This window comes from Carcharhinus amblyrhynchos, chromosome 15 (assembly GCF_965287045.1).
Source record: "Carcharhinus amblyrhynchos chromosome 15, sCarAmb.v2.hapA, whole genome shotgun sequence".
NCBI lineage: Eukaryota > Metazoa > Chordata > Chondrichthyes > Carcharhiniformes > Carcharhinidae > Carcharhinus > Carcharhinus amblyrhynchos.
In genome coordinates this window covers 76,158,518-76,184,142 of record NC_137338.1, presented here as the reverse complement: position 1 = coordinate 76,184,142, position 25,625 = coordinate 76,158,518, and the positions used below count along the sequence as shown (strand labels likewise).

The following is a 25,625-nucleotide window of genomic DNA, read 5'->3' as shown; positions in this document are numbered from 1 at the left end:
ATTTGCCTCACTAACTGCTGACGGAACCTGCACATTAACCTCAAGTCCCAAGTCCCTTTGTGCTTCTGATTTTAGCGACAGGGGAGGCGATGGCCTAGTGTTTTATCGCTGGACTAATCATCCAGAAAATCAGCTAATGTCCTGGGAATCTGGGTTCAAATCCCGCCATTGCAGATGGCGGAATTTAAATTCAATAGAAAATGCCTGGAATTAAGAAACCATTGTCGGAAAAGCTCATCTGGTTCACTCTTGTCCTTTAGGGAAGGAAATCCACCTTACCAGGCCTGGCCTAGTTGTGACTCCACAGCAACATGGTTGGCTTTCAAGTGCCCTCTGAAACGACCTAGAAAGCCATTCAGTTTCAAGGGCAACTAAGGTGGGCAATAAATGCTGGCCAATCCACGGTGGCCCATGTGCCATGAATGAATAAAAATAGCAATGTTGGCGAGGGTTAAATATTGACCTGAAAATCTTCTTTGAAATCTTTGATTCTTTGACATCTCCACCTGAGAGGGCAGATGGAGCCCAGGTTTAAAAGCTAACCCCCAAAAGATAGCACCTCTGACAATGCAGCATTCCTTCACTACCTGAACTGGACTGCAGCACAAGTCTCTGGGATTGAACCGATGAGCTGCTGATTCAGAGGTTGGATGCACAGGAAGGATGAGACAACAGAGTTAAAATAACCATGAAAACAGAAAATGGAGGAAATCTTCAGCAAATCTGACTACCCGTGGAGTCAGAGACTCTGATGTTGACAGGTGTGGGTTTTGTGAGCAGAAGGGGGAGGGAATTTAGTCGGGAAATGCACAAGTCCAATTTTAATAGAATCATACAATCGTCACAGAGCAGGAGAAGGCCATTTGGCCCATTGAGTCTGCACCAACCACAATCCCACCCAGGCCGTGTCCCCATAACCCCATGCATTTATCCTAGCTATTCCCCCTGACAGCCATTTAACACGGCCAATCCACCTAACGCACATGGCTTTGAACTGTGGGAGGAAACCAGAGCACCCGGAGGAAACCCACGCAGACACGGGGAGAAGGTGCAAACTCCACACAGACAGTGACCCAAGCCGGGAATCGAACCTGGGTTCCTGGCCCAGGATTGCTAACCACTGTGCCACCGTGCTGTCCCAGTATCACAGGGTGCGCCTTATTTTCCACTGGGATTCTGACCTGGGGGTTTACAAGTATATCCTCGGGAGGTCACTTTTGAATCTGCTTCTACACTCTCCGATTGGAAACAGAGATTCAAACATTTATGGTCCTTAATATTTCAGCTCTGAAAATAAATTCCAACAGATACTTGTCAAAGTGACTGTGTCTGCTGATAAAAGCTTCAGTCTTCTCTGATTGTTAGGAGATGAGAGCACCATCTTTTCGAGTGGAGAAGAGGGAAGATGGGGAGATGTGGCTTCATTACTACTCCGATAGAAGAGGGCTCTGTCATATTGTCCCAGGTAAAAACTACATGGTGAGCTGGCAATTGTCTTTCCTTTGATAAGAAAGTGTGGACGCACGTTCTAATTTGTTGTACAGGTGAATCCCCGCTCCCTATCTTCCCACATAGCCCTGAAAAGGCACCTTGGAGGTCCAACCCTTTCCGCCTGTTCTACTATTCAAGAAGATGATGGCTGATCTATCCTTCACTGGGCAGGTCGCTCAGAGAGCAGCTGGGGTTCCTGAACTTCATGCTTGTTCTTCACCGTATGGTCTTGCTGTAACTCCGCAGGATGTAACTTTGCTGAAGAAGGCCATTCTCTTGTTTGTTTGCTATTTCATTTGGGTTTTTTCGATTGAGCAGACAGAGTATATACGAGCTGAAATAGCTCGGTTGGGAGAGCATAAGGCTGAAGACCTAAAGGTCCCTGGTTCAATCCCAGGTTTTGGCATGAGCCCAAGTGCTGACTTCCTTGTTATTATAGAATAGAATCCCTACAGTGCAGAAGGAGGCCATTTGGCCCATCGAGTCTGCACTAACCATAACCCCATGCATTCACCCAACTTGAGGAATTAATATGCTAATGTAAAACTTTGCGACACGAGAAAGTATAGTAGCCTGTACGAATCTACAATGAGCAGAGAGAACTCGCAGGCAACCTGGGATTTCAGGCTCGAGTTCACCTCTCCCTCGTGCACGTGGAATAAAAACTTATCTTGAAGTTCGACACTAGTCCCCTGACACTAAGGGCCAATTTAGCATGGCCAATCCACCTAACCTGCACATCTCTGGAGGAAACCCACGTAGATACATCGGAGAATGTGCAAACTCCACACAGACAATTATCTGCTAATTGGCACCGCATTTGTGGGTGGCACAGTGATTAGTACTGCTGCTTTACAGCGCCAGGAACCCAGGTTCAATTCCCACCCATGGATCACTGTCTGCATGGAGTTTGCGCATCCTCCCCATGTTTGCATGGGTTTCCTCCGGGCGCTCCAGTTTCCTCCCACAGTCTGAAAGATGCAATGGTTAGGTGGATTGGCCATGCTTAATTCTCCCTCAGTGTACCCGAAGAGGCGCTGGAGTGTGACGACTGGGGGATTTTCACAGTAACTTCATTGCAGTGTTAATGTAACCCTTACTTGTGACACTAAGAAATAAACTTAAACTTTATAATCTCGCGCCAATGGGTCCATCAGCTGACTCCCATCTTCCAGCAAGGTGCTATCTGGCAGCACTAATATTCACCGTGTTATTATGTACAGGAAGGTTACAGGAGGGAATAAAACAAATCGAGCTCGGAGACCATGTCGAACTTCAAGATAAGTTTTTATTCCACATGCACGAGGGAGAGGTGAACTCGAGCCTGAAATCCCAGGTCGCCTGTGAGTTCTCTCTGCCCGTTGTAGACTCGTACAGGCTATTATACTTTCCCGTGTCGCAAAGTTTTACATTAGCATATTAATTCCTCAAGTTGGATGGTTCTTTTAATTTCATCATGCAAATACATTGTTCAGTACATCACTGCTAATCATTTCCCGTGTACCCAATGATAATGTCAAAGTGTTGGTGTTTGCCCAACCGATCTGCAAGGATGTGTTAATTGCTCCCTCTCTCTGCTAGGTCATCATGTTTTCCAGAAGACTGTGACCTCCCTGGATTATATGGGACCCTGGCTGTCTCAGTGTTGGTTCTCCCATTGTCGTGATAACTCAGGGAGATCTCCTGCACGATATTAGTGTTCGAAGTTGATAGCATGCGTTAACTGTTATCTGTTAGCAGAGCAGAACTCTCGCTGTCTGTGTTAACCCCCTTCTTCCCCCTGGTGGGGCCTGGTTCTCTGGGTTTAGCCTATGTAACTCTGCACGTATTACACTGAAATTGAACAAAATATGAACAGAATCATAACTTAAAATGATATTGCCCTGCAACAAAAGTGGATTGGTTTATGAAATCAATAAGTTATTGTGGGCTCAGTATTAGCCTGTAAGTGTGGAAGTTAAAATGTTCAGATTGAAGCTTCATTGTTTGGAAGTTAAATTATGCGGAAGTTAAAGTGTTCAAATTAAAATTTCATGCTTTCTCTTTACAGTAGTGACTTTCTGACCTTCAAGAGGAATTATTCCTTCACAAGTCCCCATAACATTTTCCTTTCTTGGCTTTCACCAGAGGGCAAGCAAGACCAGATTTTTTCCATAACAAATACCAAAGGCGAGATATGGGGATATGTGACGCAAATGAAGGATTAGCAGAAGTCAATCTTTTATTGAATGAGAAAGGCTGGGATTTAATTGGCAAATATGTATGTCAGTGAAAGATGTGAAGAATCTCTTGTTCCTGATTTGCTGTAATTGACTATAACGGCTGAGCTGTTTCTCTGTAACCTCAGAGTCACCCCGTGTTGGCCGTGGAGAGTTCTCCTTGTGCACAAGAAATTAAAGACCTAGAGTTGGATGTCCAGGTTTTGTAAGGAATTGACTGAGTGCCTTTAGATTGCGGTTACTCAAGACAACGCTAACATAAGCCTGGATATTAACCATGGCCTGGATGATGTTCTGAGGGGAAACGCATCCCTAACAGAACCCAGAGAGAAAGAAATGCAGACAGATAGATAAACATTTACATGTACTGCAGTCAGCCTGAGTGTTAACCTCGATTACGTACTCAAGCTGTTGGGTGGCAAATCAGAGAGGGGTTCTAAGCAGCCCGCCCTCCCTGATCAGTCCATATCCTTTCCACATGATCCTTTGTGCTGAAGGGAGCAACGTTAAATATTTACCCAGTGAGTTTCAGTGAAGCCACATCACCCTCTCCTTCACAATGTTTAAACTCCAGGGATCATCCAGGCGGTGGCCAAAGATTTCTTTGATACGGAGGTGGAGATGGAAATCCTTAACCAGTCAGAAGAATCCACGGAAAAGATGGAGCATGTGGTTTTTCTTGTGGTCCAGAAGAAGGTATCACAGCGATGCAAGGAGAGGCCAGAGACCACCGTGCGATCCAAGGAAAAAGTGTTGGATAAAGAGGTAGATTTTACAAGGGTCTAAATTTCATGATGTCAAATCTTCAAGACTTACAGGGCATCAACTGCCAAGGTTACTACACAAATCTTTCCAAATCCTCTATTCTTTTACATCATAGAATGAAATAGCATAAATAAGGGGCCATTCAGCCTATCATACCTGTACTAGCTCTTTGGAAAAGCTTTCTAATGAGTCCCTATCCCTTCCTTCCCACATAGCACTGACAATGTTCCTTTTCAATTTCCTTTTGAAAGTTACTATTGAATCTGTTTCCACTAGGCTTTCAAACATTACATTGCAGATCCATAGAACTGCTTAAATATACATGGAATAACCTTTCCTTAACAGAGTGGGTTCAGCAATGAGTGTATTAAAGGTTTATATATTATTACGATTTCCAAAGAGAGTGATAACTCTTAAAAAGAGGTCAATTTCCCAATGACTGAAGGAATTAGCCAAAAGATGAGATTTCACATTAAAATGTTTACTGTAACAAACCAACTAAAATTAAACTTAACTAAACAGGCAACTAGTACTCCAAACGTTAAAAAAGGTACCAAAAGAGAAAGTGCTGGAAAATCTCAGCAGGTCTGGCAGCATCTGTAATCAACATCTACTTATTTATTTATTTTAATTATTAGTCACAGATAGTCCTACTCTAACACTGCAATGAAGTTACCATGACAATCCCCTAGTCGCCACATTCCGGTAGTTACTTGGGTACACTGAGGGAGAATTTAGCATGGCCAATGCCCCAACATCCCCCACAATATGATTGGTCCTAGGTTGCCAAAACCATCAAATTTAAATTTAATAGGTTCTTGGTATCTAAGTGCCTAATTCAAATTTAATTGGCTAAATTCAAAAAAATTCAGATGCCTGAAAGCCTTGGTAACACTGCTGCTTGGCCTTATGATAGGAATGTTTCAGTTTGGGCACTCTATCTGTACTTGCAGTTTTTTTTAACAATCTAGGCACAGAGAAAGCACCCCCTTTTAAAGGCACCATGCCCTGCTTCCCCCCCCCTTGCATTTTACAATATTATAAACACCAATCTACAATTACTCTACTCAAGCTCATAACAATGTCAATCCTGATGCCACTCCATCTTCACCTATCGAGTGGAGAATGAACAGATTTTGCTTTATCTTTTCGGATATTCCTTGACTGCCAGTCAAACAGCCTGTAGCCCGCTCCTGCCCTCCCTCTGCCAGCTCCAATATTTTAATTGCCGATTAAATAAAAGTGTCCAAAGAAAATGGAAACAAATTTTTTTTTAAAGCCCTCGTAATTTTATTTCGGTTTTCTCGCCCCAGCGCCCTCGGGTTGAACCTGACAGGGTAACACTGGGAAGGGCACTGATCTATTAAAGGAGCCCACCCGTCACCGAAAGACGCAGGAGCAGAAGTAGGCCATTCGGGCCATCGAGTCTGCTTCACCATTCAATGAGATGGTGGCTGATCTGTTGTGAGAGTCCTCAACTCCACACTCCCGCCAGGCTTCTGAGTCCCTTACTAATTATAATTGAATTGGTTCAAATTGAAATTGGTTTGGTGCATTGACCCGAACAGGGGGAGTGTGGCAAGTAGGGAAATTTCACAGTGACTTCATTGCAGTGTTAACGTAAGCCTTACTTGTGACTAATAAATAAACTTTCACTACTTTAAAAATCAGCTGCAGGGAAAAGTTACTGCAGAAACTGATTTCCTCTCTTATCTTGTATCATAGGACATTGAGAGGTATTTTCACAAGATGAAGGAGAAATATCTCACACTATCACGCCACTCAGTGAAGAGGAAACACTGGGACCTTCTCAGGAGCGTAGTACGATTTGACCAAGGTATGATCCTCTCTATATAATAACTAAGCACAAAGCAATTAAAGGGACTGGAACTCCTTTGGATAGTCTTGCCTTTCACTATATTGCTCAGATTTCCCAACTTAATTTCCAGGGATGTTTTAATCCTGTTGGTTAAAGAACATTCAGATCATTATGGAACCCAAATGGAATTAATTGCAACTCAGGGGCTGGTCCCCACGCCCCGTGTTAGCCTTCATCCTCCATTTACCCAGCTCTGTTTCCTTTATCCTTCTCCCTCCTCAGACAGAAGAGACGGAGTGAGGAGATGGAGAGGGGAGCGGGGAGAGAGATTAGGCTGGGTGAGAGACGAGGAGGAGACTAGGGAAAGAGAGACTGGGGGGAGGGGTAGAGGTGGGGAGAGACTGGGGGGTAGAGATGGGGAGAGACTGGGGGGTAGAGATGGGGAGAGGCTGGGGAGTAGAGATGGGGAGAGACTGGGGGGTAGAGATGGGGAGTGAGACTGGGGGGTAGAGATGGGGAGAGACTGGGGGGTAGAGATGGGGAGCGAGACTGGGGGATGGAGAGATGGGGAGCGAGACTGGGGGATGTAGAGATGGGGAGCGAGACTGGGGGATGTAGAGATGGGGAGCGAGACTGGGGGATGTAGAGATGGGGAGCGAGACTGGGGGATGTAGAGATGGGGAGCGAGACTGGGGGATGTAGAGATGGGGAGCGAGACTGGGGGATGTAGAGATGGGGAGCGAGACTGGGGGATGGAGAGATGGGGAGCGAGACTGGGGGATGTAGAGATGGGGAGCGAGACTGGGGGATGTAGAGATGGGGAGCGAGACTGGGGGATGTAGAGATGGGGAGCGAGACTGGGGGATGTAGAGATGGGGAGCGAGACTGGGGGATGTAGAGATGGGGAGCGAGACTGGGGGATGTAGAGATGGGGAGCGAGACTGGGGGATGTAGAGATGGGGAGCGAGACTGGGGGATGGAGAGATGGGGAGCGAGACTGGGGGATGTAGAGATGGGGAGACACTGGGGGATGTAGAGATGGGGAGCGAGACTGGGGGATGTAGAGATAGGGAGCGAGACTGGGGGGTGTAGAGATGGGGAGTCACTGGGGGGTAGAAATGGGAAGAGAATGGGGAGATGGGGAGAGAGACTGGGGGGTGTAGAGATGGGGAGAGACTGAGGGGTAGAAATGGGGAGAAACTATGGGGAGAGATGGAGAGAGAGACTGCGGGGTGTAGAGATGGGGAGAGAGACTGTGGGATGTAGAGATAGAGAGAGACTGGGGGGTAGAGATGAGGAGAGGCTGTGGGGAGAGATGGGGAGAGAGACTGGGGGGTGTAGAAATGGGGAGAGACTGTGAGGTAAACCTGGGGAAAGACTGCGGGGTAAAGATGGGGAGAGAGACTGGGGGAGCTAGAGATGAGGAGAGGCTGGGGGGTAGAAATGGGGAGAGACTGGGGAGAGAGATTTGCGGGGGGGGGGCTAGAGATGGAGAGAGAGACTAGGGGATAGAGATGGGGCAAGAGACAGGGAGAGCCAAGATGGGGAGAGAGACTCGGGGTAGAGGTGGGCAGAGAGACTGGGCGGGTAAAGGTGGGCAGAGAGACTGGGGGGGTAGAGATTGGGAGATTTGATTTTATTTGATTTATTATTGTCACGTGTATTAGCATACAGTAAAAAGTATTGCTTGTGCACTACACAGACAGAGCATACCATTCATAGAGAAGATAACAAGAGAGTGCAGAATGTAGTGTTACAGTCATAGCTAGGGTGTAGAGAAAGATCAACTTAATGCAAGGTAGATCCATTCAAAAGCCCAATGGCAGCAGGGTAGAAGCTGTGTTAATGCAAGCTTACTTGTAACACTAATATATAAATGAACTTAAATTAAGTTCACCTACAAAAGATACCATCACAGTCACTTCAGAATGAAAAGATTGCCTTTCCTCCCGTAATGAGTTATATAAAAAATAAGTCACTGGGATTGTGCAGAAAAGGATATTAATTACTCCGTGTGTTCCTATTTCTAGGTAATTTACAAAGTTCTTTTGAACCAATTTATCCGGAGAGACTGTGGATGGATACAAAGGCTTTCTGCAATGCTTTTCCTTTCCATATTGTCTTTGATGAGAAGGTAAACCTTCCTGTGCTGTTCCTGACTGGTTTTATTGGTTTGGATTCAGGAAGTCAATATTGAAATTTCCAGAGTATATTAAACCGGAGTGGGGGGGTCGGGAGGGAGGGAGTGGGGTGGTGTTGAGGTAGAACCATGGAAAAGTTATGGCGTAAAAAGAGACCATTCGGCCCACTGTCTCTGTGCTGGGGGAGCTGTGGGCAAAGTCCAGGGATCTGCAGGAACAGTTTGATGGCGTCCGTAAATAGATTCAGAATTTATCTTTACTGGTATGGCAACCTGCGTGGAGTCTGCATGTTCTCCCCGTGTCTGTGTGGGTTTCCTCCCACACTCCAAAAGACATGGTGGTTAGGTGGATTGGCCATGCTAAATTCTCCCTCAGTGTACCCACGCAGGCACCAGAGTGTGGCAACTAGGGGATTTTCACAGTAACTTCATTGCAGTGTTAATGTAAGCCTACTTGTGACACTAATAAATAAACTGTTTTTAAACTGGGGATATGGGATTATGAAGTAAAGAATGACATTAATTACTTTGCACAACCTCAGTACACACCAAAAGCATTTTACAGCCAATTCATAGAATCTTTATAGTGCAGAAAGAGGCCATTCAGCCCATTGAGTCTGTACTGACTACAATCCTACCTAGGCCTTATTCCTGTAACCCTACATATTTACCCTGCTAATCCCCCTGACACTAAGGGTCAATTTATCATGGCCAATCCACTTAACCCACACATATTTGAACTGTGGGAGGAAACCGGAGCACCCGGAGGAAACCCTAGCTGACACGGGGAGAATGTGCAGACTCTGCACTGACAGTGACCCAAGGCTGGCGTTGAACCCTGGTCCCTGGCACTGTGAAGCAGCAGTGCTAACCACTGTGCCACCGCGCCGCCCCAGTGAAAGACCTTTATGAGTTGTGGGCACTGTTATCACAGGGAAATTTTCCAGATCATTTTCTCGTGCTACAAATCCCAATCGGATAAATGACCATGTTAGCTGATGGATAAATGTTAGGCATGAAGAGAGAGATCTTTGCCCCTTCGAAATAATGCCAGGGGATCCTACAGGCGGAATTTTATAGCCTCACTTAACCCGAGACCGGAAAGTCCCACCTGAGGCCAACAGACCTTCCCACTGTCCGCCCCTCGCCCGCTCCGATTCCCGTGGCAGTCGGCCTGGTAGGATTCTGGGGATTAGGTCCACCTGAGAGAACAGGCGGGATCTTGGCTTAATGCTACACCCTAAAGAGAGCAGGCGAGATTTTCTGCTGCTGCCCTCCCTGGGAATTGTAACGGGCCAGACAGAAAATTGGGCAGGCCATTCAATGGCCCATTGACCTCGGACAGGGATTTCCAGCCTTGGGGATGTGTGTGGCTGGAAAATCCCACCCAGCATCTCTGACAGTGCGGCACTCCCTCAGTACTGACTAGAGTTCCAGTCTAGATTAGTGTCTGGGACTGAGCTTCTGACCAGAGGAGTAGTTGGGAGATGTCTCCTTATTGTGCCCACCTCAGTCCAATGTCAGCATCTCACCTCACGACTATGGTAGTGTGAGTACTACCCTAATCTATGGCTGGGGGATAAGTTCGTTATTAAATTGAATCCCTTGATGCTAGTAATGAGACATTACATTTAGAAACCCTACAGTACAGAAAGAGGCCATTCAGCCCATCGAGTCTGCACTGACCATAATCCCATCCAGGCCTTGTCCCCATATCTCTACATATTTTACCCACTAATCCCTCTAACCTACACCCCTCGGAGCACTAAGGGCAATTTTTTTAGCATGGCCAATCAACCTAACCCGCACATCTTTCAAACTGTGGGAGGAAACGCGAGTACCCGGAGGAAACCCACACAGACATGAGGAGAATGTGCAAACTCCACACAGACAGTGATCCAAGCCGGGAATCGAACCCAGGACCCTGGAGCTGTGAAGCAGCCGTGCTAACCACTGTGCCACCGTGCCACCCAACTGTGCTACTGTGCCGCCCAAGATGAGTCATAGCCACAGAAACAGGGAGAAAAGGCTGCTAATGGCAGCCTGTAGAGAGGATAAAGAGTGCGAATGGCCAAACACCAGAGAAGCTGATACCAGAGGGTAATCTGTGAGAGATGGGGTGAGGGGGATGGGTGGGAGGGAGATAAAATGGAGAAAAAAGAGGGAGAGGGGAAGCAAAGTGGGGAGAAAAGGTAAGGAAAGGGGGGATAACGTAGGGGGAAAGAGTCGGGAGGAAGAAAAATGAAGAAAGACAGTAAAGAAATGAAAGGTAGAGAACAGTAAAAAAATAAACAAAATGAAAACGAAGGGGTGGAGGTGGTTGTTGAATTCGATATTGAGACGGGAGGCTGTAAAATGCCGAGCTGCCATTAGCAGCCTTTCCCCTGGTTTCTGTGTCTATGATTCATCTTCCATTCCCTCCCCCCACAGTATAAATATCTCCCACTTTCTCTGCCTTTTAGCTTTGACAAAGGGTCACCTGGACTCGAAACGTCAGCTCTTTCCTCTCCTTACAGATGCTGCCAGACCTGCCGAGATTTTCCAGCATCTTCTCTTTTGGTTCCCGATTCCAGCATCCGCAGTAATTTGCTTTTATCCTTTAGGGACTATATTGATTAACGGCTGAGAGAATTTCTCCATATCGGAAAACACTGACAGAAGCTACTTTCTTATTGCGACAGCTAAAGGTCAAGCAGGCGGGCGTGAATATCCAGAAGCACGTGCCTGGGTTGCTGCAAACAGGAGAGGTTGGAGTTGATGAATACTTCACCATCACCCACCCTGCAGTGCCCTTCACCATTTCCAGCATTCGGAAATTTATCAACAGTCAGTTTGTACTCGAGGCGCGGAGAGAAATGATGCCAAAGTCTTGGAGAACTCAACCAATGCTGAAGCTCCGAGGTACAATTCAGAACCTTCAGCTGAATAGCACGTGAGTCTGTGTCAAACTCCCATATCATGCTTCAGCCCAGCCCATCTCGCAATCCAGCCTCCCATCCACTGACTCTGTCCACACTTCCTGCTGCCTCGGCAAAGCAGCCAGCATAATTAAGGACCTCACGCACCCCGGACATTCTCTCTTCCACCTTCTTCTGAGAGGGAGTGGGCATCGGGTTAGCAGTTTAGCCAAAGGAGCTTATAATCTTGAAGTTAAAAATGAGAATTCTGGAAAGGCTCAGCAGGTTAGAGAGTTAACGTATCAGGGCAATGACTTTTATCAGCTCTGATTACCTTACTAGCCAGCATGGAGTTGCATCAAACCCACCACCTCAGAGCAGTTAGCGATGGACAATCATGGAGTAACACGGTGGCACCGTGGTTAGCACTGCTGCCTCACAGCATCAGGGACCTGGGTTCAATTCCCAGCTTGGGTCACTTTCTGTGTGGAGTTTGCACATTCTCCTCGTGTCTGCGTGGGTTTCCTCCCACAGTCCAAGGATGTGCGGGTTAGCTGCATTGGCCATGCTAAATTGTCCTTTAGTGTCACAAGATGTGTAGATTAGGGGGGTAAGCAGCGTAAAACACGGTAAAAAGTTGCAGCATGCTGCTGTGCAGAGGGATCTGGGTGTCCTTGTGCAGGAATCTCAAGGAGTTGGTTTGCAGGTGCAGCAGGTAATTAAGAAGGTAAATGGGATTTAGTCCTTCATTGCTAGAGGCTTGTGTCACTGTCTGTGTGAAGCCTGTACATTCTCCCTGTGTCTATGTGGGTTCCCTCTGGATGCTCTGGTTTCCTCTGAAAGACATGCTGGTTAAGTGCATTGGCCATGCTAACTTCTCCCTCAGTGTACCCAAACAGGCACTGGAGTGTGGCAACTAGGGGAATTTCACAGTAACTTCATTGCAGTGTTAACGTAAGCAGACTTGTGACTAATAAATAAACTTTAACTTTGAAGATTGTCCATGATCATACTGAAGGACAGAGCAGATTTGATGGTCCGTGTGATCTACCTGTGCTCCGAGCTCTTACATTCGGCAGACCCAGCTGATGGGGTCCAGGCCAGGCAAGCAGCTCAGACCCCAAGAGACCACCTAAAGTTTGTTCAAAGAATGCGAGGTGAGTTAGGGTGGGGACGGGAAGTATGGATGAGGGGGGGAAATGGGGTGTTATTTGTTAGAAATAGTAGGGGAGTCCTGGAGATGGATTACAACGTGAGGTTATGCACTTTGGTAGGAGGACTAGAGGTGCAGACTACTTTCCACATGGGGATAGAATTCAGAAACTGGAAGCGCAAAAGGATGTAGATTCTCTTAAGATTAACTTCCAGGTTCGGTTGGCAGTTAGGAAGGCAATTGCAATGTTAGCATTCATTTTGAGAGGACTAGAATACCAAAGCAGGGCTGTATAAGGCTCTGGTCAGACCCCATTCAGAATATTGCAACCAATATCGGGCCCTGTATCTAAGGAAGGATGTGTTGGCCTTGGAGGGGGTCCAGAGGAGGTTCATGAGAATGAGGAATGTCTGAGGACTCTGGGTCTGTACTCGATGGTGTATAGAAAGGTGAGAGGGGATCTCATTGAAACCTACAGAATACAGAAAGGTCTGGATAGACTGAACATGGAGAGGATGTTTCCATTAATAGGAGAGACAAGGATCCAAGGGTATAACCTTGGAGTAAAGCTTTTAGAACCAAGATGAGGAGGAATTTCATCAGCCAGAGGGTGCTGAATCAATGGAATTCATTGCTACAGAAGGCTATGGAGGCCAGGTCATTGAGTGTCTTTAAAAAGTTTATTTATTCGTCACAAGTAAGACTTACATTAACACTGCAATGAAGTTACTGTGAAACTCCCCTAGTGGCCACACTCTGGCGCCTGTTTGGGTCATCTAGCCAACACGTCTTTCAGACTGTGGGCGGGAACCCACACAGACACGGGGAGAACATGACCCAAGCCGGGTCCCTGGTGCTGTGAGGCAGCAGTGCGAACCACCGTGCCGCCAGACACAGATAGTCAGGTTTTTGATTGGAAAGGGGATCAAAGGTTATGGTGGAAGAATGGGATTGAGAAACTTATCAGCTTTGATTGAATGGTGGAACAGACTCGATGGGCTGAACGGCCTAATGCTGCTCCAATCTCTTGTGATGTTATGAGTTTATAGTGGTATTTGTGCCAGCCTGTTCTAGGCAAAGGAGACGGCCTCCCAGTGACAGCGGCAAGGTCAGTACCAGGGGGTGTGAGACTAAACCTAGCCACTGGAGCTTTAACCTACAGTGTGACAAGGCACTATGGTCTGGCATGGGAAATGTGAGGGTTACCGGTTACAGTTTGCCAGCAGCATTTCCCAGCTGGCGGGACTCTGATCCAGGATGGACTTTTCTATCTTTCCCTCAGGACAGATGCTGTGGATGGGAGCGATCCAGTGCATGATTTACCTGTGCTCGCCACAACTGCGCTGCCTGCAGGAGCTGGAGGAGAGGAAGATGCACATCGCTGACATTGCCCAGCACGACACGACCCGAGATCTCATCCTCCTTAACCAGCAGAGGCTGGCCGAGATCGAGCTCTCCAATCAGCTCGAACGCAAGAAGGAGGAGCTGAGGATCCTGTCCAAGAACCTGGAGGTGGAAAAGAAGAAGACTGAGGTACTGCTGTACGCCATGCTCCCGGAACACGTGGCCAATCAGCTGAAGGAAGGCAAGAGGGTAGAAGCAGGTAAACACCACTGGCTCGACAGGAAAGGTGAAAAACATTAGTTATTAGTCACAAGTAAGGCTTACGTTAACACTGCAATGAAGTTACGGTGAAATCCGCCCTCCCCCCCCGTCGCCACAGTCCAGCGCCTGTTCGGGTACACTGAGGGAGAATTTAGCATGGCCAATGCACCCTAACCTGGCACATCTCTGGACTGTGGGAGGAAACCGGAGCACCCGGAGGAAACCCACGCAGACACGGGGAGAATGTGCAGACTTCACACAGACAGTGACCCGAGCTGAGAATCGAACCCGGCTCCCCGGCGCTGTGAGTCAGCAGTGCCAGCTACTGTGCCACCGTGCCACCCCTCACAATAGAGTCAGAGTAGAGCTCACATTTTCATAGTGTCTGACAGAACGTCACGTCACTCCCCAGCCAGTGACATACCTTTTGAAGAGTTTTCATTGTTGTGATGTGGAAGATGTTGCAGACAATTATACCGTGAGGTCCCACTAGACCATAAGACATAGGAGCAGAATTAGGCCACTCAGCCCATTGACTCTGCTCCTCCATTCAATCCTGGCTGATATCTCATCCCCATTCTCCTGCCTTTTCCCCATAACCCCAATCCCTTATTAATCAAGAACCTATCTGTCTCTGTCTTAAAGACACTCAAAGACCTGGCCTCCACAAACAATGACCAGGTAAGTTACACTGTTTTATTAACAAACTTTGGTTCTAACACTGGGAGAACCCCACTGACTCCTTAAATAGGGTCAGCGGGCCTATTAGACCCTGAGAGTGTAGATAGGGACCGGATTAACAGTTTATCTGAAAGATGGCACCTCCAACAGTGCAGCACACCTTCAGTCTGTACCAGGAGTGACAACCTGGACATAACCTTAACCATCTGGAGTGTGACCCTTTTAAGGCAAGGATAGATAAATTTTTGAACAGTAAAAGAATTAAGGGTTATGGTGAGCGGGCGGGTAAGTGGAACTGAGTCCACGAAAAGATCAGCCATGATCTTATTGAATGGTGGAGCAGGCCCGAGGGGCCCGATGGCCTACTCCTGCTCCAGGTTCTTATGATCTTATGTGACTTGAGTCCAGAAGAATCGAATAACTATTAAATCAGGGCGCGGGAAGTTAGTGTTTTCCCACTCTTGATGCTCTTTTGGAATGTTTCGATGTGTAGAGGAAGCCTGAAGGGAGATGAGTTGTTCTGTAAAACAGAACATGATTTTTAATGCACCTTCCATGACCATAGACCAGCCTAAAGCCCTTCACAGCCCCTGTTTTGAAGAGTGTGACAGTTCTTCTCACATCCAAACCAATATTTATTTTCCCACTGCTTTACTGAAGGTGATTACCTGCTGATTATCTCATTGCTGTTTGTGGGAGCTTGCTGTGCACAAACTGGCTGCTGCCTTTCCTTCGTTACAGCAGTAACTCCCTACGATAGCACTTCATTGGCTGCAAAGTGCTTTCGGACACTCTGAGGTACATGAAGGCAAGGTTTCCTGGAACAGACTCATTTCCCATGGTGAACTGCCCGGAGAAATCCTCATCCCCACACAGTCTGACCTGACCCTGAACCCCAACCCAAGAGGTGAAAGGTCAGTTTGTATAATCTCAGCCATCTAAACAAAAGCAAACAGCAAACTAACTACCTCTCTCTCTCCACCTCCCCCACATACAAACTAATGTTTCCTTCTATGTATTAGTGCCACAAGTAAGGCTTACATTAACATTGCAATGAAGTTATTGTGAAATTCCCCTAGTCCGGCCCCTGTTTGGGTCAATGCACCCTAACCAGCACGTCTTTCAGACTGTGGGAGGAAACCGAAGCACCCAGAGGAAACCCACGCAGACACGGGGAGAATGTGCAAATTCCACACAGACAGTGACCCAAGCTGGGAATTGAACCTGGGTCCCTGGCACTGTGAGGCAGCAGTGCTAACCCACTGTGCCACCATCAGCAGTTTGGAGGTCTCATCAACAGCCTCCAACCATCTATCCCCAATCCCCTACCATTGGTCAGTTAATAGTTCATCCTGCTTTTCCCCACCAATGGTAAAATGATTAGACTCTTCACTACCCAATTGGGCGAGTCTTGACGATCAAATAGCCTTTATCGCCCTCCAAAACTTTTCAAACTAATGAACAAACTGTTCAGTTAAATGGAAAATAACAAGCTAGATGTTTGATGACTTTTCCACTGGGTTTGAATGTAACAGTGCCCCTGAGATTAACTCCTGGAGACTGTGAGGCAATGCAGGATGGCTGGCCACCTGTGGTAGAGAATGAACTCAACAGGTGGGGGGTGAATGGTGCGGTGACACAGGTCGGGGGTGATAAATGCGGTGACACAGGTCAGGGGTGAATGGTGCGGTGACACAGGTCGGGGGTGAACGGTGCGGTGACACAGGTCGGGGGTGAACGGTGCGGTGACACAGGTCGGGGGTGAATGGTGCGGTGACACAGGTCGGGGGTGATAAATGCGGTGACACAGGTCGGGGGTGAATGGTGCGGTGACACAGGTCGGGGGTGAATGGTGCGGTGACACAGGTCGGGGGTGAATGGTGCGGTGACACAGGTCGGGGGTGAATGGTGCGGTGACACAGGTCGGGGGTGAATGGTGCGGTGACACAGGTCGGGGGTGAATGGTGCGGTGACACAGGTCGGGGGTGAATGGTGCGGTGACACAGGTCGGGGGTGATAAATGCGGTGACACAGGTCGGGGGTGATAAATGCGGTGACACAGGTCGGGGGTGAATGGTGCGGTGACACAGGTCGGGGGTGAATGGTGCGGTGACACAGGTCGGGGGTGAATGGTGCGGTGACACAGGTCGGGGGTGAATGGTGCGGTGACACAGGTCGGGGGTGAATGGTGCGGTGACACAGGTCGGGGGTGAATGGTGCGGTGACACAGGTCGGGGGTGAATGGTGCGGTGACACAGGTCGGGGGTGAATGGTGCGGTGACACAGGTCGGGGGTGAATGGTGCGGTGACACAGGTCGGGGGTGAATGGTGCGGTGACACAGGTCGGGGGTGAATGGTGCGGTGACACAGGTCGGGGGTGAATGGTGCGGTGACACAGGTCGGGGGTGAATGGTGCGGTGACACAGGTCGGGGGTGAATGGTGCGGTGACACAGGTCGGGGGTGAATGGTGCGGTGACACAGGTCGGGGGTGAATGGTGCGGTGACACAGGTCGGGGGTGAATGGTGCGGTGACACAGGTCGGGGGTGAATGGTGCGGTGACACAGGTTGGGGGTGATAAATGCGGTGACACAGGTCGGGGGTGAATGGTGTGGTGACACAGGTCGGGGGTGAATGGTGTGGTGACACAGGTCGGGGGTGAATGGTGCGGTGACACAGGTTGGGGGTGATAAATGCGGTGACACAGGTCGGGGGTGAACAGTGTGGTGACACAGGTCGGGGGTGAATGGTGCGGTGACACAGGTTGGGGGTGATAAATGCGGTGACACAGGTTGGGGGTGATAAATGCGGTGACACAGGTTGGGGGTGATAAATGCGGTGACACAGGTCGGGGGTGAATGGTGCGGTGACACAGGTCGGGGGTGAATGGTGCGGTGACACAGGTCGGGGGTGAATGGTGCGGTGACACAGGTCGGGGGTGAATGGTGTGGTGACACAGGTCGGGGGTGATAAATGCGGTGACACAGGTCGGGGGTGAATGGTGTGGTGACACAGGTCGGGGGTGATAAATGCGGTGACACCGGTCAGGGGTGAATGGTGCGGTGACACAGGTCGGGGGTGAATGGTGCGGTGACACAGGTCGGGGGTGATAAATGCGGTGACACCGGTCAGGGGTGAATGGTGCGGTGACACAGGTCGGGGGTGAATGGTGCGGTGACACAGGTCGGGGGTGAATGGTGCGGTGACACAGGTCGGGGGTGAACGGTGCGGTGACACAGGTCGGGGGTGAACGGTGCGGTGACACAGGTCGGGGGTGAACGGTGTGGTGACACAGGTCGGGGGTGAATGGTGTGGTGACACAGGTCGGGGGTGAATGGTGTGGTGACACAGGTCGGGGGTGAATGGTGTGGTGACACAGGTCGGGGGTGAATGGTGTGGTGACACAGGTCGGGGGTGAATGGTGTGGTGACACAGGTCGGGGGTGAATGGTGTGGTGACACAGGTCGGGGGTGATAAATGCGGTGACACAGGTCGGGGGTGAATGGTGCGGTGACACAGGTCGGGGGTGATAAATGTGGTGACACAGGTCGGGGGTGATAAATGTGGTGACACAGGTCGGGGGATGAATGGTGCGGTGACACAGGTCGGGGGTGATAAATGTGGTGACACAGGTCGGGGGTGATAAATGCGGTGACACAGGTCGGGGGTGAATGGTGTGGTGACACAGGTCGGGGGTGAATGGTGCGGTGACACAGGTCGGGGGTGATAAATGCGGTGACACAGGTCGGGGGTAAACGGTGTGGTGACACAGGTCGGGGGTGATAAATGCGGTGACACAGGTCGGGGGTGATAAATGCGGTGACACAGGTCGGGGGTGATAAATGCGGTGACACAGGTCGGGGGTGAATGGTGCGGTGACACAGGTCGGGGGTGAATGGTGCGGTGACACAGGTCGGGGGTGATAACTGCGGTGACACAGGTCGGGGGTGAATGGTGCGGTGACACAGGTCGGGGGTGATAACTGCGGTGACACAGGTCGGGGGTGAATGGTGCGGTGACACAGGTCGGGGGTGATAACTGCGGTGACACAGGTCGGGGGTGAATGGTGCGGTGACACAGGTCGGGGGTGAATGGTGCGGTGACACAGGTTGGGGGTGAATGGTGCGGTGACACAGGTCGGGGGTGATAAATGCGGTGACACAGGTCGGGGGTGATAAATGCGGTGACACAGGTCGGGGGTGAATGGTGCGGTGACACAGGTCGGGGGTGATAAATGCGGTGACACAGGTCGGGGGTGAATGGTGCGGTGACACAGGTCGGGGGTGATAAATGCGGTGACACAGGTCGGGGGGTGAATGGTGCGGTGACACAGGTCGGGGGTGAATGGTGCGGTGACACAGGTCGGGGGTGATAACTGCGGTGACACAGGTCGGGGGTGAATGGTGCGGTGACACAGGTCGGGGGTGAATGGTGCGGTGACACAGGTCGGGGGTGAATGGTGCGGTGACACAGGTCGGGGGTGATAAATGCGGTGACACAGGTCGGGGGTGAATGGTGCGGTGACACAGGTCGGGGGTGAATGGTGCGGTGACACAGGTCGGGGGTGAATGGTGCGGTGACACAGGTCGGGGGTGATAAATGCGGTGACACAGGTCGGGGGTGAATGGTGCGGTGACACAGGTCGGGGGTGAATGGTGCGGTGACACAGGTCGGGGGTGAATGGTGCGGTGACACAGGTTGGGGGTGAATGGTGCGGTGACACAGGTCGGGGGTGATAAATGTGGTGACACAGGTCGGGGGTGATAAATGCGGTGACACAGGTCGGGGGTGAATGGTGTGGTGACACAGGTCGGGGGTGAATGGTGTGGTGACACAGGTCGGGGGTGAATGGTGTGGTGACACAGGTCGGGGGTGATAACTGCGGTGACACAGGTCGGGGGTGAATGGTGCGGTGACACAGGTCGGGGGTGAATGGTGCGGTGACACAGGTCGGGGGTGAATGGTGCGGTGACACAGGTCGGGGGTGAATGGTGCGGTGACACAGGTCGGGGGTGAATGGTGCGGTGACACAGGTCGGGGGTGATAACTGCGGTGACACAGGTCGGGGGTGAATGGTGCGGTGACACAGGTTGGGGGTGAATGGTGCGGTGACACAGGTCGGGGGTGAATGGTGTGGTGACACAGGTCGGGGGTGAATGGTGCGGTGACACAGGTCAGGGGTGAATGGTGCGGTGACACAGGTCGGGGGTGAATGGTGCGGTGACACAGGTCGGGGGTGAATGGTGCGGTGACACAGGTCGGGGGTGAATGGTGCGGTGACACAGGTTGGGGGTGAATGGTGCGGTGACACAGGTTGGGGGTGATAAATGCGGTGACACAGGTTGGGGGTGATAAATGCGGTGACACAGGTTGGGGGTGATAAATGCGGTGACACAGGTTGGGGGTGATAAATGCGGTGACACAGGTCGGGGGTGAATGGTGCGGTGACACAGGTCGGGGGTGATAAATGCGGTGACACAGGTCGGGGGTGAATGGTGCGGTGACACAGGTCGGGGGTGATAAATGCGGTGACACAGGTCGGGGGTGAATGGTGCGGTGACACAGGTCGGGGGTGATAACTGCGGTGACACAGGTTGGGGGTGAATGGTGCGGTGACACAGGTTGGGGGTGAATGGTGCGGTGACACAGGTCGGGGGTGATAAATGCGGTGACACAGGTCGGGGGTGATAAATGCGGTGACACAGGTCGGGGGTGATAAATGCGGTGACACAGGTCGGGGGTGATAAATGCGGTGACACAGGTCGGGGGTGATAAATGCGGTGACACAGGTCGGGGGTGAATGGTGTGGTGACACAGGTCGGGGGTGAATGGTGCGGTGACACAGGTCGGGGGTGAATGGTGCGGTGACACAGGTTGGGGGTGAATGGTGCGGTGACACAGGTTGGGGGTGATAAATGCGGTGACACAGGTTGGGGGTGATAAATGCGGTGACACAGGTTGGGGGTGATAAATGCGGTGACACAGGTTGGGGGTGATAAATGCGGTGACACAGGTTGGGGGTGATAAATGCGGTGACACAGGTTGGGGGTGATAAATGTGGTGACACAGGTTGGGGGTGAATGGTGCGGTGACACAGGTCGGGGGTGATAACTGCGGTGACACAGGTTGGGGGTGATAAATGCGGTGACACAGGTCGGGGGTGATAACTGCGGTGACACAGGTCGGGGGTGATAAATGCGGTGACACAGGTTGGGGGTGATAAATGTGGTGACACAGGTCGGGGGTGAATGGTGCGGTGACACAGGTCGGGGGTGATAACTGCGGTGACACAGGTCGGGGGTGATAAATGCGGTGACACAGGTTGGGGGTGATAAATGCGGTGACACAGGTCGGGGGTGATAAATGCGGTGACACAGGTCGGGGGTGAATGGTGTGGTGACACAGGTCGGGGGTGAATGGTGCGGTGACACAGGCCGGGGGTGAATGGTGTGGTGACACAGGTTGGGGGTGATAAATGCGGTGACACAGGCCGGGGGTGAATGGTGTGGTGACACAGGCCGGGGGTGAATGGTGTGGTGACACAGGTCGGGGGTGAATGGTGTGGTGACACAGGTCGGGGGTGAATGGTGCGGTGACACAGGTTGAGGGTGAATGGTGCGGTGACACAGGTCGGGGGTGAATGGTGTGGTGACACAGGTTGGGGGTGATAAATGCGGTGACACAGGTCGGGGGTGAATGGTGCGGTGACACAGGTTGGGGGTGATAAATGCGGTGACACAGGTCGGGGATGAATGGTGCGGTGACACAGGTTGGGGGTGATAAATGCGGTGACACAGGTCGGGGGTGAATGGTGTGGTGACACAGGTTGGGGGTGATAAATGCGGTGACACAGGCCGGGGGTGAATGGTGTGGTGACACAGGTTGGGGGTGATAAATGCGGTGACACAGGCCGGGGGTGAATGGTGCGGTGACACAGGTCGGGGGTGATAACTGCGGTGACACAGGTCGGGGGTGAATGGTGTGGTGACACAGGTCGGGGGTGATAACTGCGGTGACACAGGTCGGGGGTGATAAATGCGGTGACACAGGTCGGGGGTGATAAATGCGGTGACACCGGTCTGTGCTTTGCTTCAGGAGATTTCAAAGAATGCACCATCCTCTTCAGTGACGTAGTGACTTTTACCAATATCTGCGCTGCCTGTGAGCCTATTCAGATTGTCCACATGCTCAACTCCATGTACTCCCGATTTGATCGTATAACGACAGTCCATGGTGTTTACAAGGTGAGTCAAGCACCGTTAGTAACTAAGGAGAAGGCCTCAACATGGAGACCACCAGCCCATCTCCATAAGCAGGAGAGATTTTTAGATTGGGCAGACACCAAATTACTAATCCTCAAAATAAAAGTGGAAACTTTAACCATATGAAGCTTCCTTCAGCCACATGATGTCAGTGGTCAGTGATATGCAGTATCTCTGGGGTAGGTCTGTTTCCAAGCTCAGTATCAGGACAGCACGCACCAATCCAGGAGACTAAGGTAGGGCTGCCAACATGATATTTCCCCACCATCTTCCAGCCATTATTCAATCAAAATATCCAATTTGTGACACACAGCCTTCCTACTCCAGTTGGAAAGTGAAGAGTTACATTACCCAATGCTTGACTGTCCACCATTATCTCCCTTTTCAATATATTTTTAATTTGGTAAAAAGTAATATGTAAAGAATTTTTTTTAAAAATCTGTCTTTAATGACTTTCCTCCAAGATTGCACACCCCCGTGTCCTGGAGATTGACCTTCAATCCCTGGACAGTCCAGAGCAATCCTGAAGAGTTGGTAACCTTAGCCCCAGGATGAGTTTACAATTGGCACCCAGGCCTCATAATCTGAGTGAGCTCCCTCTGCTGGTGTGGCCTAAATTAACCAGTTATTTTAATTGGAATGTTAATGCTCATTTTGGGAAAAAACGTTGAATGTTATGTAAAGTTTGCAAGAGGAAAGACTCCACAAAACACAGGCCAGTCCACGATTAGGCTGGGGGAGAAAGGATAAGTCCATGTTCTTCTGTCTGTGGCCCAGAGATCCTCCTGTCTTGAGATGGAACCTGTTCCGTAAGGGTTCAGACACAAAGCTCCCTGTCTGGTTTGCCGTGTAAGTGAATGCATGTTGGATTGTGTGCAGGTTGAGACTATTGGAGATGCCTACATGGTGGTCGGAGGCGTGCCCATTCCTGTGACCAGCCACGCGGAGAGAGTCGCCAACTTTGCCCTGGGAATGAGGATGGCAGCAAGAAGTGTGAAGAATCCGATTACTGGAGACTCTATCCAGGTACGAAACCAGAGCTCCCCTCAGCGTCACATAGACAGGCACTTAGTTCAGGGTTCGGCACGACTATCACAGTGATGTCCACAAGGTGAAGCTCCTGGGGCTGAGGGTAGGCTTCAGACCATGGGGTTGCTGTCAGACTACAAGCACCTTCCATCAGGCAGTGCCAGATGATGTCCCTGTTTGTTACTCTCGCACTCAACAAGGTCCCAACAGCATTTTCATTCTTGGCTGTTCAAAGCTTTCAAAACTGAAACCCTGGATATTCTCACTACAATTCAAAAATCAGTGATGGGGGATACAGATGTATTCCAATTATTGAAAGTGATTATCCTTTAAATAAAATCCTTTGAATAAAGTGATTAATAAAGTCATTATTTAAAGTGATTAGCTTATGAAGAGAGACTGAATAGACTGGGTCTGTACTCGTTGGAGTTTAGAAGGCTGAGGGGGGATCTTATTGAGACCTATAAGATGATGAAGGGGATGGATAGGGTAGAGGTAGAGAGATTCTCCCCGCTTAGAAAGGACAGCAGGACTAGAGGGCACAGCCTCAAGGTAAGGGGGGGGGCAGTTAAGAACTTCTTCACTCAAAGGGCGGTGAATCTCTGGAATTCTCTGCCCATTGAAGTGGCGGAGGCTGCCTCGCTAAATATATTTAAGTCACGGGTAGACAGTTTTCTGATAGACAGGTGAATTAAGGGTTATGGGGAGAAAGCGGGAAGGTGGAACTGATCCACTATCAGATCAGCCATGATCTTATTGAATGGCGGGGCAGGCTCGAAGGGCTAGATGGCCTACTCCTGCTCCTATTTCTTATGTTCTTATTATGTTCCTGTTGCCTTGACCAGTCTCCCATCAGGTTTTCCATTCTCAGATGTAGAAGATCTCTAAGAAGAGAGGGTCATGCGGGACTACAAATCTCAGGCAGTGCGTTTAGCTCCCTGGGTCTGGTAGAATCAAACAGACAGATAGTTAAAGTAAAGAGGCTTACCCCTGGCCTAAATTTCAGGCAGCAAGGACTCACACACAAGGTGGGGGCAGGGAGGCCATCATTAAATATAGAGATCAGCTCCCACTAGCATCATGGGAACTGGACAGCCGTTTTAACCTTAGACAGACCTGCCTTTCCCGATAGGTTAAAGCTGTAGGGAGGAGTGACTCCCCCCTCCCCCACCACTCCCCCGGTGAGTTTATTTCTCCCCTTCATTGGATGGGAGATGTAGGAATCCTGCTCCAGACCCCACACAGGAAGTTCGGGCCTCGTACTCGTGGCATGTATCAAAACCAAACCAAACCAGTCAATAACTGGAGAGTCATTGATGGTAAGTTAATGTGAAAATGCTGACCTTTTGGAAAGTGGGTTCTGATGGTGAATTGATGTGAATTCTTTCTTCTACACAATCAGATCCGAGTTGGCATCCACTCGGGACCGGTTTTGGCAGGAGTGGTCGGAGATAAGATGCCCAGATACTGCCTGTTTGGTGACACGGTTAATACCGCCTCAAGGATGGAGAGCCATGGAGTGCCAGGCAAAATCCATCTCAGCCCGACGGCAAACAGGTAGTGAACTTTACCCAGCCTCAGCTCTTCTGAGACTCTCATCCGTGCCTTCGTCACTTTCAGAGTTAAATATTCCAATGTTTTAATTTGATTTGATTTATTATTGGTACATGTATTAGTGTGCAGTGAAAAGTATTGTTTCTTGTGCGCTGTACAGACAAAGCATACCGTTCATAGAGAAGGAAATGAGAGAGTGCAGAATGTAGTGTTATAGTCATAGTTAGGGTGTAGAGAAAGATCAACTTAATGCAAGGTAGGTCAATTCATGGCAGCAGGGAAGAAGCTGTTCTTGAGTCGGTCGGTACATGACTTCAGACTATTTCCAGTGGAAATATCCTCTCTACATCCACTCTATCCGGGCCTCGCAGTATCCTGTAAGTTTCAATAAGATGCCCCCTCATCCTTCTAAACTCCAACAAGTACAGACCCAGCGAATGGACAAGTGAATGTACATTTACTCTGACAGTACTGGAGCTGACTCGGGGCGGCTGTATTGTGAAGTCTGCATAATGGAGACTGATGAATTCTCCAACTCAGAAACCCTCTCTCAGTTCCTCAAACCCCAAAAGTGACTTTGCCTGGAATGGGAGGCCTGGTTTGAATGCAAGTTCTTTTAAGTGAAATTGTCAAGATTGAGCACTTGTACAGAAACCTATTTAATCGAGATCTTACTGCAATCCTAATTAGTGAAGTATATACATGTCAAAAGCACTTGTAGGATATCCTGAGGTTGTGAAAGGTGCTAGATGCATGGTATATAGACGAAGGCTCTAAATACAAACATACTTCAACAGAATCATACTCTTGTCACACAGAGCCCTCCAAAATAAAGGCTTTGAAATCGTGGAGAGGGGAGAAATCACTGTGAAAGGTAAAGGGGATATGATCACCTATTTCCTCGTTCAGAACCTGCGTGCCACTGAGGACGACATCATGGGGAGGCCACCAAAGGGCGATGGAGGAGATCGCAACAACGGCGGCAGTAAGGAACTCTCTGAGCAAAACGGT

At 49.8% G+C, this 25,625-nt stretch overlaps 1 protein-coding gene and 1 non-coding gene across 2 annotated transcripts in view; both read left to right on the top strand.

Annotated features, from left to right (window-relative positions):
• The window catches only part of LOC145352890 (guanylate cyclase soluble subunit beta-2-like), a 48,031-nt gene that overhangs the window by 11,523 nt on the left and 10,883 nt on the right, over positions 1 to 25,625 (top strand). The window contains exons 4-13 of the mRNA XM_080203191.1: positions 1,366 to 1,465; positions 4,285 to 4,475; positions 6,201 to 6,312; positions 8,325 to 8,428; positions 11,116 to 11,335; positions 13,767 to 14,087; positions 21,865 to 22,013; positions 22,911 to 23,057; positions 24,463 to 24,617; positions 25,433 to 25,623. Coding sequence (XP_080059317.1) covers positions 1,366 to 1,465; positions 4,285 to 4,475; positions 6,201 to 6,312; positions 8,325 to 8,428; positions 11,116 to 11,335; positions 13,767 to 14,087; positions 21,865 to 22,013; positions 22,911 to 23,057; positions 24,463 to 24,617; positions 25,433 to 25,623 — 1,690 coding nt within the window. The remainder of the gene's footprint in view (positions 1 to 1,365; positions 1,466 to 4,284; positions 4,476 to 6,200; positions 6,313 to 8,324; positions 8,429 to 11,115; positions 11,336 to 13,766; positions 14,088 to 21,864; positions 22,014 to 22,910; positions 23,058 to 24,462; positions 24,618 to 25,432; positions 25,624 to 25,625) is intronic.
• Positions 1,825 to 1,897, top strand: trnaf-gaa (transfer RNA phenylalanine (anticodon GAA)). Its single transcript has one exon. It is a non-coding gene; the product is annotated as a tRNA-Phe (tRNA).